A 20,285-nucleotide genomic window follows, 5' to 3' on the forward strand; every position below is an offset into this window, starting at 1 on the left:
CAATTTATTTTGGAGTTAAAGGGTGTCATATTGGGACACATTCAGCAGTCATTTGATAACACTGAAAAACTTTTATTTTTATCACCAGCAGTTTATTATCAGTGTTCTGTAAGAATATTGTAAGTATGAATAACTCAGAGATTATAGTTTAAAATGAAGAAAAAACTACAAAGAGAACAAAACCAGAGCAGTTGATATGCTTTTGTTTACCCTCCATTTATACATTTTGTTGTCAACACTTGCAAGATTAATTCACTTGTTTATCTGTTTTTATTCAAATAAGAATTTGGGGTAAAAAATAAAATCTATTATGTTTTCAAGTTTTGCATTTGTAACATTTGAAAAGATAGACTTTATATTTTGTTCTTCAGGATTTTGTTCTTCTGTTTTGTTCTTCAGAAATAACACATTTTGATTGCTGTTAGATTATATTTTTATTTTACCATAAGCATTATTTTGGATTATTTGTTAAAAGATAAACATAAAATGCATGTGTGACTTTATTGAAAGTTTCATTGGTTTAATACATTTCATTCTAAAAGGGTTGTTAAAGACATACTTATATTTATTACTTATATAACTAGGATCAGTGAGAATGTATGTGCGATTGAACTAAAATAACTTTCTTTGCAAAGTGCTTCAAGTCAACATTTGCTATAAATTGGCTCTTTATAAATAAATGGAAAAAGTTGAAGTGAACTGAATAGCTATAATTTTGAATGAAATTCATTAAATAAATGTACTTTCCTATAAGGTTTTAGTGTATTTAGACACACCAGTACACTAGATGCATTTTAATTTTTCTCAGAATCATAAATGCAATTTTTAATTTTGTTTAGTTCTTTTCTTTTTTTATGTTACCAACAGTGAAAAGGCCCTGAGCAGTGGCTGGGTTCTAACACTTTTAAGAATGTCCACATAAACCAAACATTCATGCTCTGATGGGCCACAGCCTGAGATTGGTTAGGTGGATTCTTTACACTTCAGTGGCTGAGCCTTAACTTCAAAACTGAAAGTAGAGCAGAAGACGGAAAAGAAGGAGGAGAAGGAGGAGTGCCTGGTGCAGCCAGTTAGAGCTCTATCTATATATCTATCATTCCATTTTCCTCCTTCTTGCCCTCGCTGACTTACTGTGTCTTCAAGCAGGGATTCAAAGGTCTGACGCTAGATGAAATACACACAGAAACTCAAACACACACTCACACAGAAGCATGCACACACTTTCATCAGAATGCCAGCTTGTTCACGGATCAGTTGCATAAAATGAAAGACCAAGATCTCAGAATTTGTTCTGGTTGAACTGCTTCAACATTGATGATTCCAGTTTGTATTTGAACCTCACTACTATTAATGGTGGATTACTTGAAATATGAACCAGGATATGAATTATGCTTCTGCGATAACAGATGAATTTGCTATAAAGTTTTTTTTTACATCACTGCATATAGAGGGAGATAAAATTTTCCAAGGGAAATTTGAGGTGTTATTTAATGCGGGCCACATTTGAATTTGGTAAAATTAAAATGTGAAACTAAAATTATTCAGAAGGTACCTGAATCTTAGATGTGCACAAATGGAAATGATAAAGCTTGACAACACAGGGAACAAGCTTGATAAAGATGAGTGCCTATTTACTCTGATTTTAAAGTGGTGGCACTTATCACGGAGTGATTTTGAGAGCATTTTATCAATTAAGAAATAAAAACAAATATGAAACAACAAAGTTGAGAAACTGACAGAGAACACTGAAGACAAAAAGCCTCTATCCTGTGTCTTTTCAGTTAAAGAATGCACTACACGTTGCTTTTTTCTACATAAGAAATTAATTTTGCTTGGTTCTAAGACAGCATATGAAATCAACATAAACAATCTTTTTAGTAAGAATGTGAGGACAGCATACTTTAAACATGCGCTAAATGTGATCAAATTACACTCACGTGTGCTCTGTTTCTTTTTCATAACCATAGTACAACTTATATTTTATGAGGACACATTTAATAGACAAAAGGAAAGCGTGACATGCATTTGCATTCAGGACCCACAAGTCAGTTACAGCTGCGATTTTTGGGGGGAGATTCTGTCTCCTGATAAGCAACAGTGCTTATCAGTTTGAGAAGCACAGTCTTAATCTCTTGAGGGCTGATGGTGTATAATGAAAACTTTCAAAATGTTCCTGCTCCAACACTTGTCTAAAATGCTTAAACTGCCTTCTGAGGATGCAGTTTGGTTATGACCAAATCATTGAACTGCTTATTATTATTATTATTATTATTATTATTATTATTATTATTATTATTATTATTATTATTATTATTATTATTATTATTATTATTATTATGTGAGTGTTTTGAGTAGAGAAACATCTAATAATTTCAGAACTCTGGCTTTGTGGTCACTTTCCTGATTCAAAAGGTTTCTGTTGAATATGTGCATTTACATGATTATTTGTAACCCTTTTGCAAAGAAATATCTCCAAAAGATTAGATAAAAAAATTCAATTTATTTTCTCATTTGACCTCTGAGGAACCTGCCACAATATTTTTCATTTTTTAAATCCAACTTCTTTAAATATAGGGGAATGTCAAATATAAACTGGACTTTTTATTGCCCTTTTGCCTGCAGAGATTTTAATTTAATAACTCTCTCAGCCATACAGGACGGATTTCCTAGTTCTTCTTACCAAAGCAAAGACGGAAATGACAAAGTGTCAGTGTTTCAAACTTAATAATTGCTTTGTGACGATACTTGAACCAAGGACATGAATTCTTTCATTGATGTTCTCGTGACTATGTGAGAAGCTAATATTGGGCATTACCAGAAGGGTGAATCAAGTTAATTAGTTTTTTTTTTCTTTTAAAACTTCAAATAACATAAACCTGCTCGTTATCATTTCAGCTGTGTCACATACTGTTGTTTCACTGCAGTCTCACCATCACTGTGTTATCTTGACAGTTGAGGGTTAGAATTTGTTTAATGGCATTTATAAGCAGAGGGTTTTGAAGCAGTACTCACGTAAAAATATGCATTAAAGATGAATATATCCATATATTGTACAAAACCAATGGTTACATGTTTTCTTTGCCCCTAAGGGTCTTTTTAAAATGATAGATATTTTTATTTTAAATGTGATTTGACACAAATAACCACTTATGGCCTTCTTTGTGTTTATTTAGTCATTCATACATTTTTGTGCTTGTTTTTTATGCAAATCCATCATTAAGATATATAATATATTAGCATATAATAATAAACTACGCTTATCCTTTTTTTATGTCGCAGTCTTTAAAACTTAAATATTTTTGGCAGAAAGTGCTGGTAAACCATTAACTTTGTTCAGTGAAGATGCATCAAAAATCTTTCATCAAAGTAAAACATGGATAAAGGTTGCATAAAAGAAAATAGAAAACATCCAAAATGAAAAGAGTTTTTTTTATTCTTATACACGTTTAAAGGATGAGTGCAAATAAAAGAGCTCATGACCAAAATCTACTCATCACTAAGCCATGGATCATCAGGTATCAGTAAATACAAGCTTTTTGGTAGCTATAATCTACAACACAAGGACAGAATCAAGGGAAAAAAACAACACAGAATCTATGCAATCCGAAATAAAATGAAGGAAAATAAATTCATATGAACAAAACCAAAAGGGAACAAAAGGAGAACACAACACAATTTGTACATTCAAAAGAAAAAAGCTCAAAAAAATCCACAAGGAATATAAATATTACGGCAAGTGATGATAAAACATATTCTACAATCTGTTATGTACACTTGGCACAAATATTATATATCAGACTTCCTGTCAGGTTGTTGACACTTTTTTTTTTAAATCTATACAGGTTGTAACTCTTTATTTAACATGCCAGCCTGACCTTTCAGTTTACCTATAAATATACCAAAACAATCTTTCTCCTAAAGCAAGCTGTAGAAAAGTTTAGCAAAGCTTGATGTAAATGTAGATGAAACTGCTTAATCAACAGCATCAGAAATTGCTGGCATATATATATATATATATATATATATATATATATATATATATATATATAATATATATATATATATATATATATTATATATAATATATATATATATATATATATGTATAAATAATATTGTTTTAATAAATCTCTGTTAGTCCTTCTCATGCACTTGAAAGTTGTAAACAGTAAAAATTTAAGTGATTTACTAACCATATTTGAAGAGACAAACAGACTTCCAAACAACACGGTGAAAAAAAGTAGCAGATTGTTTATATGCATTTAAAAACATTGGCAGATGTGTTTATAATGAGGTGGAAAATGGCTATTTCACATGATTAGATTGTCTCTACCTATCTGACGTGGCTGGGAAGAGTTAAAGCAGTTTACAGCTTATGTGATGTACTGTCCTGTGATGATTCATGATAATATGACTCAGGTTTGTTCTACCTCTAAGACATACATTTAAATCTACTTTAATATACAGCATGAAGTAGAAAAATGGTTTGGGCTGGGGTTATATGAGTTTTGATATGTCTTGTCTGATATGTTAAAGGGAAAGCTTTGCCAGATTTTAGTTACTTGTTACTTTACAATAACAAAGACACCTATAAGTAAGTAAAATATTTATATGAAATATTTGTGCAATTAAAGTAACATTATGCATTTATGATTACTTTGTGCTCCACAGTAATCTTAAGCAGTGTTGTAGTCAAAAGTAAGTGGAGTAGGAATACAAGGTTGTCATGTTCAAAACAAAAACCAGGGATTAAAATCTTCACATTGTTTAATCAAATATACAGCCAACATTTGTATAGTGAACTTTCTCATATCTTGGGGAAAAGTTATTTGTATGTCTATTTTTTATAATTTTATGTATACTAGGCTACTTGCAATAGGAACTAGACAAAAACATGATGTATAATTTTGTTATTTTTGCACCAACACACCTAATGCTTCAAATTCAAATTTGTCTCCCTTAAAATCATGGGCCCAAAAATTCACTTTTTATTTACAAATAATGGTATAGTGGCATGTTTTATATGTTTCTTTATTTTTAGGCCCTTTCATGTTAAGCTCTACTCCTTCCATCCATTTTCTAACACTCTTGTCCCTCGTGGGGATTGGAAGTCCAGTTAATGTTCCAGGCACACACACTCATACCTACGGAAAATTTAGAAAGCCCAATTAACCTGACTGCAGGAGGATGCTGGAGAACTCACGCATGCGTGCACAAAAACCCCGGGCCGGAAATTGAACCCAGGACCTTTTTGCTGCGAGGCAACAGTGCTATCAACTGCGCCGCTGTGCAACCCCACTCTAGAACTCAAATGTGCATTTTTATTTTGCAAGTTAAGGTGTCATTGAACTTTTAAACCGTACATTTAGTCAATTTTGGAAAAAGAAACACATTCAATTTCATATCATCGCATCTGAAGGATGAAATACTTAAAAAAAAATTCAAAATGCAAATCTTTTATTTTAAGATTAATGGACATCGGATACAATTAAATTAAATGTTTACTTTTTAGTGACTACAACACTGCTTATAACCACTCATGACTTGATTTGTGCAAGCTAAAACCAAACATTTAGAATTTATTTTGACCTGTAACAATCAGTATTTTCCAGTTAACCGTTTTAGTTCCATATTCTCTTTAGGAATCCTTTAATTACACAAAGCTTTATTTTCAGAGTTCAGAAAGTTCATATTTAAAGGGTAAGTATTTCTTGAATTAAGTGAATTGACTACATAGTAGCGTTAGCTTTTTATCTTTGTGTAATACAATATGCAATTGTATTTACCTACTTTATCTCAAGTGAACTAGTTCTTGGTGAAAAGGGCTCAATGACAGCATATTTGATTTCTAGTTTTAGCAACAGTTTGGATACATTTCAAGTGTCAGAAATTTCACAGAAAAGCATCAAGTGAGGGAATCCTGCTCAAAGGCCACAGCTGTTCTAACATCTACTCTGTTCACAGATAATATTCAAAGCTTAACCAGAGAACAGTCTCATCAAAACACTGGCCTGACACCTTCTCAAACAAACAGGGACACTGCCTTCTTCACATTCAAATGTTTCGGTGGAAATAAAAAGACATTTAAGTTCAACAAACACATGAAGAGGACATTCATACATGAAAAAACCATGAGGTAAATATGACAAAATGTGTCTACAGAACTGAACGACAGAAGAAATGGTAAGACAATGTTATGAATATATGCACAGTATGTGATGTACACCAGCTACGTTCATTCAAAACAAAAAAGCAAGACGTGAAAATAATATATACATTTGTTCTCAGACATGTTATTTTTTTAAGATGACGTGATCTGTTGAAACTTACAAGGAAGATACAGCCAAGAAACAAATTAAATATAATGAAGCAAGTGAGTCACTCATAAAAGACTGAAAAATAAAGGAGAAATATACAGTGTGTTTGACATCAAATTAAAGAAAACATGAGTCCCAACTGCTTTCAGGAAGTGGACAGTCAACTCATCTGTACACGCAAATGCCAACATTCCTTAGAAATACACACAGCATGGGCAGTTTTCATCACTGGGCTGGATTTTAGATTCAGTGCATTCTTTAAAGAGGTGGGATATTTATGTGGAGTAATGGCGGCTGATTGGTAAAAGTAGTGGACTGTTGTTTTATGGCCTAACTCATTTGACATACTCAGCTGACTTCCAGAAGTGCCCTGGATGGGAAAGGCGGCGGTTCCTTTTTGGCAACTTTTCCAGTAAATCTACCAGCTTGGAAAAGCTGGGCCGCTCTTCTGGCTTGTACGCCCAACACATTAGCAAAATATCCTGGAGAAAAACAAACAAACCAGAGAACAGTCTCAAACAAAAAAACAAATCACTTCACTTCAGTTTTACTCACTGGATCAAGATAAATTACCTTGAAGAAGTATTCAGACTACTTTCATTTTCTTTATATTTTGTATTTTCAATTTGCCAGTGTAAGATTATAGTACTGCAATAGAAGCTGAATTCATCATTAAGTTGTTTTGTTTTCTTTTTCCACCAGAGTTGCTAATAACTGTGTAGGGAGAGAAACATGTAAGAACATTTACATTTGAGGAGAAGATATGGGAGGTGTTTATATAAGTGAGGATGGTGTAGGTTTGAAAAGAAAAGGGAAAAAATCAGCTTGAAACATTTATATATTTTTTACACATAAGTCCCAGCAGGTTCCTATTTTTTAATCAGGTTCCTATTTTTTAATCAGAAGAAGCTCAATGTTCGACTCTTACTTTCCCTACTATGCTTAGTATTAGTACAGTCTTTCCATTTACCCCAAAATAAAAAAAGTAATAACTGGTATTTTCTGACTAAAGCTAAAATGTAATCAATTCCATCACAGCTGCGAGTAGAACTCATTCTAGTTTTATCTATGTTTAATTATTGCTTGCAAGCCTTTTTCAGACATATTTTAATCAGCAAGAACCCTGAAGTTTAATTATATAAAATGAAATAATGGATGTTGCTAATTTACAATTTAAAAACTTTTTTAGACTTGGGCAAACTTTCAGAAACAGTGTGGCTAAGTGTGCCTGTATGTCGGTGGCATTTCACCAACAATCAGCCTATTAGACAGACCTAATGCTAGTTAGTTATGATCAATTTGTTGGATCATAACGGTTCCATGTCTTGCATTGGGGCCAAAGTTTACATAGCTGGATATTGTTTGATGCTTCTAATTTTTTAATTGAATTAAAATAAGATGTGTTGTGTAAATTGGGCCTGCATAAACACAATATTTTGAATTCATCATAATTTGAAGGCTATCGCCATCAGAAATGTGAATCATGATTAAGTAAAAAAGGAAGAAAGTCCTTACCAGTATTTCCTTCCCCATCCCAGTTTGGGCAAGGTTAGGTTTCATGCCACTTCCAATCTGCCATATGATCACCTCCGCTGGCTGACTCTTGTAAGGCCACTCACGTGCATGTAACTCATACCAGATGGTGCTGCGAAGACAGAGACGAGCAGCGAGCGTCACTGCTTTGAAATATCTTATTTTATTAAAGAATTATATGAAGCAGTAGAATTCAGATAAGCAAAAGCACTAAACTTCAATCAATACTTTCAGAATTAGATCACACTGCTGCACAGAAGGGATCCATAGAAACATTAGAAGAGTTATTTATAGGTTAAGATTATATGTTTTATCATAAATCTAGAGTATTGGTAAATATGGTTAATGCAGAAAACACATATTTTTTGGTGCAAATAGACTATTTTCACTCCTGTACAACTAGTTTGAGTAGAATGAAAATAGCTCAATGCCAGGAGTAATGAAAACAAAAAAAAAGCAGACGCTTGATAGTCGATGAATATGCATCACCTCTAGGTAGCACAAAGGCCAACAGAGCAGCAGGACATTGTGCATAAGTGCAGCGCTTGTCTTCCTTTCAGAATAATAAGAGCAATGAAGCATCCATACAGGAGAACCGTCTGAAAACGTTGTGTTAATAGTCAATAGAGCAGGGTCTATCCCACAAACCAAGCCATTATGGATGAGGAGGAGAAAGTGGAGCCGAAGTGATTTTTTAATCAACTTAGAGCACATATAAAATTGGTCATTGAAGGAGGAGAATGGAGAGACTTTTGTCTGAGAGACTTATTTGACACTTAGAAAAGCAATCTATATGTAATAACTCTCAGATTCAGTAGGATGAATTCACTCAAAATGTGTAACTGTATTTTTTAAAGACAGAGATGAAGCAAATCAAAGACAGTCTGGGTGGGTTTGAAGAAAGACACGTAAGAAAATGAGGTTTTTGCACTGATTTATTTAATTCAATATATTTCTTACTATTAGCACAAACGTCAAGAATGTTGACCTTCAAATTGAACCAGATGCTAACTTGGACATCTGGTTAGCTGCTTATAAACAGCTAAAAACATGAGAACTAATGAAAAATAATATTTTTACTAACCCACTTTATGAAAACTTTTTGTATAGAAATGCTAGTTAACATTTGTATTTATATTTGCCTTTTATTCAGACTAAGTAACTGGCTTTTTTAATGATATACTCTCCATTATGTAGCTTCGTACATAGTTTTTAATTAAACTGTATGTTTACTTCTTTAACTCAGAGTCTGCTGCTTGAATTTCTGCACATTTTCGGACTGTCAACAGTTGGCTATAAATATCCAGACTCAGACACGGTCCGGACAAACAAAGTCCTGGACATCTGGTTAGAGGAGACTCACCCGAAAGCAAAGACGTCTGACTGTTTGGAGAAAGGAAGCTTGTCCTCCTCTGTGTCTGGAGAAAGCTGCTGAATAATTTCTGGGGCCAGGTGACACAGCCAGCCGTTGGGGATTCTCAGCTTGTCTTCTCTCCTGCTGCAAAGCAGAGAGATACAAACACGGATATTTGTTACAAAGTGTGTCTCTTCCTGTTGTATTGTGATAACTTGCTTTTATGCAGTTTGTTACATCCACAAAGCTAGAATTCTGGTTTACTTTTAAACAGCTTTGTCATACGTTAAATTGAATTTTAGAGATTACATTGTGTCAAATTCCACCGCAATGACATGAGGAAAAAATAAAAAAGAAAGACCAGCAAATATATGACGGTGTCTTCAGCCATCTGTGGTGTTGTCATGTTTTCAGATAAAAAAAATAAAGAGTCACAGGTTTGCCTTTGGCATTTGAATTTTCTTGAAAAAATAGAGCAAAAATAATTATTGTTTCTGGAGGCTTAGGGCCAGTGTGGTTTGACATTTGGACTGTTATTATTAAATGTATACAGATACTGTTTGGACAACTTGTGTCACATTGATTATTGCAGTAGATTTTAATGTCAGAGCAAATAGTGTTGTGATCATGATTAGGGTAAATGTAATCATTATTATTGGCTTGGTTTCAACAAATGTGAGAGTATTTACTTATAGAGAGTAATATGACTCAGTGTCAACTTGTCAATCAAAATGGCAAATTTAGGTTACATTTACTTTTAATTTTGTGAAAAATGAGATAAACAAAACATCAGTTACAAATTGGTCTATAGATTCCAGTCTCTTTGGCTTATGATCAATTGACCTACACTTATTACACATGCGTTATTATTTAATTATAATCTTCTATTTTATCCACACACACAATGAACATAAAGTCAAACATTTACAGCTGTTGGTAATTATATATTGTTTATTAATTATAAAAACCTAAAAAAATCTCAACATTTCTCTTTTCTTGCATCATACCACCTTTGCTTTTCTCATTTAGTTTATTTTCAATTTCAAAGGATCACTTAACCATCAAATTCTCATGCTCTGTATATATATATATGTATATATATATATATATATATATATATATATATATATATATATATATATACAGTTAGGGCCAGAAATATTTGGACAGTAACACAATTTTCGTGAGTTGGGCTCTGCATGCCACCGCATTGGATTTGAAATGAAACCTCTACAACAGAATTCAAGTGCAGATTGTAACGTTTAATTTAAAGGGTTGAACAAAAATATGTGATAGAAAATGTAGGAATTGTACACATTTGTTTACAAACACTCCACATTTTAGGAGCTCAAAAGTAATTGGACATATAAACATAACCCAAACAAAAAAGTTTTTTCTCAATATTTTGTTGCGAATCCTTTGGAGGCAATCACTGCCTTAAGTCTGGAACCCATGGACATCACCAAACGCTGGGTTTCCTCCTTCTTAATGCTTTGCCAGGCCTTTACAGCCGCAGCCTTCAGGTCTTGCTTGTTAGTGGGTCTTTCCGTCTGAAGTCTGGATTTGAGCAAGTGAAATGCATGCTCAATTGGGTTAAGATCTGGTGATTGACTTGGCCATTGCAGAATATTCCACCTTTTTGCTCTCATGAACTCCTGGGTAGCTTTGGCTGCATGCTTGGGGTCATTATCCATCTGTACTGTGAAGCTTTGCAGCTTCACAGTACTTTGCAGCATTTGGCTGAATCTGGGCTGACAGTATATCCCGGTACACTTCAGAATTCATCCGGCTACTCTTGTCTGCTGTTATGTCATCAATACACACAAGTGACCCAGTGCCATTGAAAGCCATGCATGCCCATGCCATCACGTTGCCTCCACCATGTTTTACAGAGGATGTGGTGTGCCTTGGATCATTTGCCGTTCCCTTTCTTCTCCAAACTTTTTTCTTACCATCATTCTGGTACAGGTTGATCTTTGTCTCATCTGTCCATAGAATACTTTTCCAGAACTGGGCTGGCTTCTTGAGGTGATTTTGGGCAAATTTAACTCTGGCCTGTCTATTTTTGGAATTGATGAATGGTTTGCATCTACATGTGAACCCTTTGTATTTGCTTTCATGGAGTCTTCTCTTTACTGTTGACTTAGAGACAGATACACCTACTTCTCTGAGAGTGTTCTGGACCTCAGTTGATGTTGTGAACGGGTCCTTCTTCACCAAAGAAAGTATGCGGCGATCATCCACCACCGTTGTCTTCCGTGGACGCCCAGGCCTTTTTGAGTTCCCAAGCTCACCAGTCAATTCCTTTTTCCTCAGAATGTACCCGACTGTTGATTTTGCTACTCCAAGCATGTCTGCCATCTCTCTGATGGATTTTTTCTTTTTTTTCAGTCTCAGGATGTTCTGCTTCACCTCAATTGAGAGCTCCTTTGACCGCATGTTGTCTGGTCACAGCAACAGCTTCCAAATGCAAAACCACACACCTGGAAACAACCCCAGACCTTTTAACTACTTACTTGATTACAGGTTAACGAGGGAAAGGCCTTTTGAGTTACTTGCAGCCTTTGGAGTCCATTGTCCAATTACTTTTGGTCCCTTGAAAAAGAGGAGGCTCTGCATTACAGAGCTATGATTCCTAAACCCTTTCTCCGATTTGGATGTGGAAACTTTCATATTGCAGCTGGGAGTGTGCACTTTCAGCCCATATTATATATAAATTGTATTTCTGAACATATTTTTGTCAACAGCTAAAATAACAAAACCTGTGTCACTGTCCAAATATTTCTGGCCCTAACTGTATATATATATATATATATATATACACACACAAGTACCTGCAAGATAGGATAATTGAACTAATCAAAGAAAAGATGATGGCATCGCAATCTTTGACTTTTTGAGTCTCTCAGATGTTACTTTTAGGTACTCCTACCCATTTAAGTACCTCAAGATATAAATGTGTAGATATTTGTTTTGTGACGACAAATGTCAGCTCTGCAAAGATTTTCAGAATGATTTAGATAGGAAGCTTTCTGGTGAGCTTAAAATTGCTCTTTGTCTCCTTTTCAAACCTTCTTTTGTGTTGCTGGAAGTGAGCTTAAGGTTATTGTGCCAATGAAAGACCAAGGACCTTCAATTCAAACAGTTTTCTGACAAAAGAGGCTTTTTTGAAATATGTAAGACTACTGACCTCCTCGGTGTGCTAAAGGAACAGAATCCAGTACCTGAGATCCTGGCAAGCCTTTATTAGTACAAGTTTGTAAGGGTAAAAAAATTATTTATCAAGGCTTCTGATAGTAGTATTTTCCACATTTCTGAAAACCCTGTTATACCTTTGGCATGAAACTTACGTTTTTTTGTAAAAGTTTCCAATAATGTTTATGAGCAGATTTAAATACTGTATGTAATTGTGTCATATCTTGGTAAATTCAATAATTACTGTCATATTTTAAAGATCAAAATGTAATTCAGTAATAGTGAGGAGACATCGGAGAACCACAATAAACTTAATTATTCCATAGAGTTTGATTTTTTTGCAAAATCCATGATTTTGCTGTAAATATGTGTTAATGCAATAAAAAAAAAGCTTGTGAAGATAATACACATTTAATCAAAGTTGTCTTCAACTTAGATGAAAATTGGAAGCTTGGAAATCCTATAAAAAGTGACAAGAAGGCTTTTTAACATCTCTGCGACTTCTATATTCAGTATTTATGAAGGAAATTAATCTACTGTTTCATTGATATTTCCTTTTTATATTTCCCTAAATAGTGTTCTTTTAGTCTTTTTAGTAGCGGCATCTTACATTTATGACTAAATACTAACTAAATAGGCTTTTTATTACCATAATGGTGGTAAAGTATAAATAAAATCAAGCCAAATATTTTGTTCTTGTATAAATATGTTTCCAATCACCCTGTCACAGCAAAAAGCTGCATGTGTCAGTTTTGAACTAAGCTTTCAGGTGTGTATTTGCAAAACAAATGTGAGCTTCTGTGTCTAACATATACATATTCATACATATTTACCTGCCAGCCTGCAGAACTCCAGATATGGTAAAAAGTCCAAAGTCAGTGATGACAACTTTGCCGTTATCATAAAACACATTCTTGGACTTCATGTCTTTGTGTAAAATCCCCTTAGCATGGAGGTAGCCCATCCCCTGAGAAGAAGGGGAAGAGAGATAGATGAATGTCCTGTAATGTGATGTTGGCTGCTGAAGTGTTCCTGGGAATCAACGTTGATTTTTTTTTTTTTTTTTTTTTTTTTTTTTACCTTGACCATCTCTTGTGCAATCTGTCGCGTCTTGTTAACGTCCAGGACAACCTTGGCATCCCGCACCACAGAGTAAAGTGTCCTGCCTTTACACAAGCTGACAGAGAGGAGAAAGGTTATAAAATCAGCATTAAATCAGCATAAGAAATGAACCATGAAATCTGCATTGTGGAAAGAAAAATACAAAACAGATTAAATCAAAGATTGTAAGGATCTGTTTTAAAAAGGTAAAGTTGCATTTCACATCAAAGTTTATCTATAAACTGTCCAACATGAAGATCCCCTTTCCCTAATCATTCAGAATGGAGACCAAGATGGCCTGTGTGATCTGCACTTGGATAAGGAAAGCCTTCATCACAAACCTGTGAGTCACTGATTATACAGTAGAATTACCGTTAATTAGAATAGCAATAAAAAGTGCATCTCTTTCAGTAGTTCACTTCAAATAGTGTCCCCAACCTGTATTGCTCCTTATAAAAACACATTGAGTCATACAGTGTGTTTTTGTTGAAACTGATCTTTATCACTGAATCTTTTTTAATCCAGATTTTCTTAAACTCATGCTTTATTTTATATGATTATTAAACAATGTTTTCCTCATTACTCCATTTCTGATAGAAGGTGTAACACTTCTCCAGGGCTGCCCTAACAAAATGCATTTTAATTGACAGCTACCAAACCCCCCACTGACTCACACTTGAGACCCTCAACCCCCACTGTGCCCCCACAGTTAAGGGGGCACAGCGCCCACGATTCATGCATATTCATCTCATAGCAACAAGCTGACAGGAGCCAAATCTTTAGGAGCCATCCCACTTCATTATTTTTCTCAAATGCAGCTTCCTATGTCTGATGGCAAATACCTTCACCTCTGAAGGTATTTGCAAATAAATAAATAAAAAGCTAATGAGGCCATCTTAACATGCTGAGATTCACCCCTGTGTTTCAAAATGAGGTGGTTACGCCATGTGCAAGAGTAAAAAAGCAGCAATGACATCACAGATTACGTCAAACGCATAAAACGTGTTCTGTGTGCTCTGCAAAAAATCAATCCAGACTTCGTCACAAAGGAAACAATCAAAATATGAGGAAGTCATCAGTGTTAATGATCTAACTCACGCAAACAGAAATTCCTCATTTAAAAATAACAATATACTTTATTTTAGTTTGATTATACTAAACCAAGTTACACTTTGACCTATATAGAGTTGTTAGAGTTGCATTTTAAAGACTTTTATCATTCTCATCAGTCTGATATGTAAAAAAAGCCCCATGTTGTACTGACATTTGCTATTATTTTGAGCAATCACAAGAGAAGGTTTCCAAGAGGCAGGCGGCTCATCTGCCAGCTCCCCTGCATTCACAGCAATTTCATCTGACATCACCTGCAATCATACAACTACAACTACAAACGTGTAACCTGTTACACAGTAAATGTGAAGAAAACAGAGATGTTTTTCTTGCAGAAACGTGTTTGTTAAGAAAAGTGCATATGAATACAGTGAGATTCTCCATTCTCTGTAAAGAAATGGAACAGGAAAGAGAAGAAATGAGAGGATGATGATTTTCTGTGTGACTCTTTTTTTCAGAGTGAAGCTAACAATGGCAGTCTCCAATATCCAAACAATTTGCGTTTAAACATAATTAGCTTTTCTAATTAATTAAATGAGAGCATTTCTTGCGATGTCCTTGAATAATAACAGGCCCCTCTCCCTATACTGTGAGAAGGAAAGCACTAATCCATGAAATAATTAAAAGGTGTTAACTACGTGAGAAAATTCATTCAAGTTCACTTGCAATGCTTTATCTTCTGTCAGGCTGTCAGAAAAAATCCAGTTTGCTGTGAGGTGTGGGTGGTTCATCTACTCAGCAACAGTCGCAGCCTGTTCTAATCATAACGTCTGCATGTTTCACTGTCAGACACTCCATAACGGAGCAGATCTGTGGCTGATCTGAAAGGAGTGCCAGGGGGATGCTGACTGCAAAGACCTCACAGCTGCCAGCCCGTAAAGCAAAACCACACATTTCACAGATATGATGCGATAAGCATGAAACAAGTCAGAACCACTGGACAAATGAAAACTGCATTGTTTATTTGACTTTCTTACTGTTAAAAGCATGTTTGTTATTACAATAATGATTATAATTATAATAATGTAGAGCGCTATTTTATAAAATTTTTGTGATATTTTGAGCCAAAATTAGCCTCAAAGTGAACATTTCAAACCATCGAATTAAAAGATTTCTTTACCTTCCTAAATGTTGCACTGCTTGAGGAACTCAATTTAGAGATGTTATGATTACAAATTTTACAGGATGATAAATTGCCCCGGAAATTATTGTGATAATTGATAATACTGTTGTTCTGAAATTATTTTCAAGAGATATATTGATAATAATAATACAAGTTTTACTTCTTAAAGAGTAGAAATCTTTATCAGTCCTCAACATACTGATTTCATCTCCAACATAATCTGTAACATCTTTCACCTTACCTGGTGATGATGGCCAGGTGCGGTGGGCTCATGCACACCCCCATGAACAGCACCACATTCTCATGGCGAGTGTTGCGGTACGCCATCACCTCCCGTTTGAAAGCCTTCAGCTGGTCTTCGTTGTCCCGCTCAATATCGATCAATCGTATGGCAACCTCTCCGTGCCACCGTCCGTGGAACACCTTGCCGAAGCGCCCTTTGCCGATCATCTCTCCAATCTCCAGCTGCTCAAAGGGGATGTCCCACTCCTGTAGGAAGATGCTCGTCTGGCTGGCTTTGCGTGGGAAGTTGCGAGCAGACAAAAGGGACAAATTCATCTCCTCAAACTCATCGCCGGAGTCCTCATTGTTCGCATCTTCATTCTGCGGTAAAGCAAGGAACACAAACCAGGGTATTTGAACTGTAGGTTATCAGATTAACATGCAATTGTGATATTGTTTTTGGAAATGTGGATTAACGTATTCATAACAAATAAGCCACATTTTCCTGGCTTTTATTTATCTTTTCCTTCATCACGATATCCCCTTCAATTATGAACTTTTGCAACAATATTGTATCCAAGCAATCATTTGTGGTTGCAAATTTCCAAATATAGATATTGTACTGATGATTGCAATCGTAATTCATTGTGTTCTTCCATTCTACTACCAGGGTTTCACTGGAACTGGATAATTTTCAGTTTGACTGGCCTTGACGGTTGAGTGGCTGGTTGAGAACTCAAAAATCTCATCTTTCCAATCAGTGAATACTATTTTCTCTACCAGGTTGCTCTGACAACAATACTGCCCAGTGTAGACTCTGTTAGTGAGTGAAGATGAGTCAAAATTAACCAGTTTCAGGATGGAGTAAGAGATCACACAGAAACATAAGACACTATTTAAAATGAAGCTTAAATTGTTCCTATATCATGTTGAGACATGGCCATAGTTCATTTAGGCTTCGGTATATAACAAGACATTGAGCAGGTAATAGGAACAAGATGCTCTATTGTATCCCTAAGACCTTTCAGACTCAGTCATGGAACATGTTGGATTTGAAAATATTGATAATCAATATCAGAGATAAGACATGCATCTACACTAAATACAGAGCCTGCAGTTTTTGTTATGTTAGAGCTGCTATCTGGTCAAATGTAAGATGCTTAAGAGAGCTTAAAAACATAAACTCTGTAAAAATTATCATGTAAAAATAACAGTAAGATCCTGTTTTACAGTGACTGCTCTCACACAGGGACATGACATAATCTCTTGTGGCAGAAAGGCAAAGAAAAAATATGATCAATTCTACTCGTTTCACATTTCACAATTAAATGTAGGTAATATTAAAAAAATGTTCTAGCATCTACAAAAAAGAACATACGAATAAATTTGAAAATGTAAAAAGCACAACAAATGAACTAACAACAGAACCCCGCAGACATCGATGTCCCAAAAAATGCAGTAAAGAAAAGCATTAATTAAATATTCTTTCTGTATGTCCTTGTTTAAAAGTTACAGCTAAAGGAGCATCTGAATTTTAATTATATTCAATTGGAACATAATCTCATAGCTTATCAATTATCAGTACTTCCCTATTGAAAAAAGAACTTCATTGTTATCTGGACTGTGTTTTTGAAATGCAGACTGTTGTTCAGGCTCTTACCAGAGGAAATTGCGTTTTAAAAAGAGAAAACAACTAGAGGGGAAAAAGGTGGCTGAGTTACTCTGATTTGATTTTAAATATAATGAACTGAAAGAGTGAAAATAGGCTATTCAACGATGCCAGCTGCGATATAATTCAAAGCAATCTGCATTACATTTTCTCAGGATCCGTCATTGTTACAGAAACAGAACTGACGAGCAGCAGTCTTGCTGCTTTTGACGCATAACTTACCTGGAGGCACCTCGGAGAGCCAAGACAAATTATGCTAAATGGGAAAATCACGCAAATGACTGTGACGAGCGATGGTGAGAGCTCTGCTTTCATTCTATTCACATTCACTCACAAATTCACACGACAATGTGGAAATGCAAAGCAACTGTTGATCTGAAAACTTGAAGTTACACCTAAATTCAGATCAATCAAAGAAGGACTCACATCTGAGGTCGGTTCCACTTCGATTTGAAGTAAGGGGTTGCCCTCATTCCTGAAAGAAAAACACGTTTTAATGAAAATATAAACTAATAGGGTCTCTACATTAATATAACTTTAAGCACTTTTAAAGAACTGATCGCTAGAGTCAAGTGATTTTCTGACACTATAGTGGCTCTAACCAGAAATCCACCTGATATGGACAGATGATTTTAGTGATTGTGACATTTGCAACTCCCTCTGGAAATGGAGGTTGTGAAAGAAAGGTGTGATATGTTGGTAATAGTTACTGTAATGTGTAGCTGCAAACCTTCAACAGATGAAGATATAGTGTCAGACATGTGGCACGCTCAGATCCTCAGTCATTTTTAGACACTTATTTTTATTTATTTATTTACACTTTTTACCATCCTTTTCTATGTAAAAATTGGGTCATTGTTAAACTTCCTTTTGTTTTTAGCTTATTTATTGCTCTGAGTGTAGATATGGCCAAGTTTACAATGGTTAGCTTTTTTTCCTGGAACAACATGTCTTTCTTAACATGAAAAGAGGCAAACAGAAATGGTCATATTTATTTCCCCAGTGCAACATGAAATCATGGCTTACTAATTAAAAACTCCTACACACAAGTATAAATTAAAAAGCTTAATTTCCATTCATTTTAATAGGATTCTTAGGGGTCCAACTAATTGTGGCTCTGTAATTTTGTAAAACAACAACAACAAAAACTATTATTTCTTCATTTGTTTTTTCCTCACTAAACAATGCAACCAAATTAAAGGCAGAAATGTCCTGTTTAATTATACTCGTTGAACAAAAGACTAAATTATTCTAAACTTTCTCACACATCTTTCCCAGATGTGGGGTATGCTAAGTGGCTGTTTTTAATAGCCGTACTTTGACTGATGAAGAGCAACACCTCTACCTTGAATGCTATGTTTGCTTGTCTTTCCCACTTTGAAGGGTAAGGTAACTGGGCTGCTATATCAAATGATATTTATACCTCAGGAAAACAGGAAGTTGTCGATTACTCATCAAAAGTTCTGATCTTTAGAAAAGTAAAGTAGAAATCAGACAAAGAAATGCTTTGATTGTCTCTACTTTAATTGATCACAGCAATGCACTGTTTACAGAAGTACTGATAGATGCGGCCACTAGTGGATAAACTTGAATGTTACTCAGAGATGGAAGTCGATAGTATTGTCATGGGATAATAAGAAAAAGGAAGCTAATGAAAAGAAATCATAACTAATAGCAATGATCTTTTGTGGAGTATTGACTGCACAAAGAAGTCTGTTTGGATCAATACGCGGAACCAGGAGTGGTGGGATTGTGATGCCTTTCACTGACACAGACTTCTTTCATAATTTTTGGAACTTTAATTTAATTTTCCATCATTGTTTGTGTCTGGATTTACAATGATGTAAGAAAATTCAACATGATTTTTCAGGCTAGACACTTTGAAAGCTATTGGATGCATATTTGAATAAGTACCTCTTATGGAAGTGGCACAAATAAAGTTTTTTTGTTGGGTGTGTCATAATCAGGTGGGAGAGCCGGCCATGAAAGGTCATTTTTGTATCGGACTCATGTTTGACAAAGACTTTGCCAAATGAGGCACTATTTCTGCCTTAATTACACAAAAATTATTTACATCAAAGTTTTCTGGATCTTGTATAAAAGCCACTGGATTGTTTATTGTATGGAAATGTATTCTGTGTTGCTGCTTCGCTGCGCTGATTGCTGATTGATTGCAGCTGCACCTGATAAACTGTGGGTGCCTGTGGGTGTGGAGCAATCTTAGAGAAGCTGAAATATTTGCTATTATACCTAGATACACCTTTTGTGCACCGAAGCACAACGCTATAAATATGCCGCAGTCTGCGTGGCTGGATATTGAAGCTACTTGCCACCTTTGTCTGTGCACTGGTAACCTTTTTTCAGTCTGCTTTCAACAAGACACCAAAAGAGCAGCCATCCCGCTGATGTAGAATCCCTTTGTTAGACACGAGGTCTGTTATTGAGGCCACCTCAATGAGTATGAAATGAGCCATTTTCACAGCTTCGAGCCATTTCTGAAATTACATCTGCTTTATTTTAGTCATTTCACAGAACGTGTCTTCTCTGCAACAGCGGCCTAAGAACTGAAATCCAGAGTATTGTTTTTTCTTCATAAAATAGTTTGAGAAGTTTTTTTGACCACCAACATTTTTTCTGCATTGAATTTTTTTTTTTTCCTTT

The 20,285-nt window shown here is 35.0% G+C and overlaps 1 protein-coding gene across 4 annotated transcripts in view; it reads right to left on the reverse strand.

Moving 5' to 3' along the window:
• The window catches only part of ksr2 (kinase suppressor of ras 2), a 111,436-nt gene that overhangs the window by 12,234 nt on the left and 78,917 nt on the right, over positions 1–20,285 (reverse strand). For 2 of the 4 annotated variants that reach the window (XM_055039564.1, XM_055039562.1), the window contains 7 exons: positions 18,051–18,099; positions 15,975–16,336; positions 13,480–13,576; positions 13,233–13,366; positions 9,214–9,348; positions 7,833–7,962; positions 4,123–6,799 (listed from right to left, as the gene is read on the reverse strand). In XM_055039564.1, coding sequence (XP_054895539.1) covers positions 6,653–6,799; positions 7,833–7,962; positions 9,214–9,348; positions 13,233–13,366; positions 13,480–13,576; positions 15,975–16,336; positions 18,051–18,099 — 1,054 coding nt within the window. In that variant the 3' untranslated portion in view covers positions 4,123–6,652. Of the gene's footprint in view, positions 1–4,122; positions 6,800–6,834; positions 7,032–7,832; positions 7,963–9,213; positions 9,349–13,232; positions 13,367–13,479; positions 13,577–15,974; positions 16,337–18,050; positions 18,100–20,285 lie in introns of those variants that run through there. The other 2 variants (XM_055039563.1, XM_055039565.1) reach the window with 2 other exon arrangements.

The sequence above is a fragment of the Poeciliopsis prolifica genome, unplaced genomic scaffold, assembly GCF_027474105.1.
Source record: "Poeciliopsis prolifica strain line A6 unplaced genomic scaffold, Auburn_PproV2 SCAFFOLD014, whole genome shotgun sequence".
Classification (NCBI taxonomy): Eukaryota; Metazoa; Chordata; class Actinopteri; order Cyprinodontiformes; family Poeciliidae; genus Poeciliopsis; species Poeciliopsis prolifica.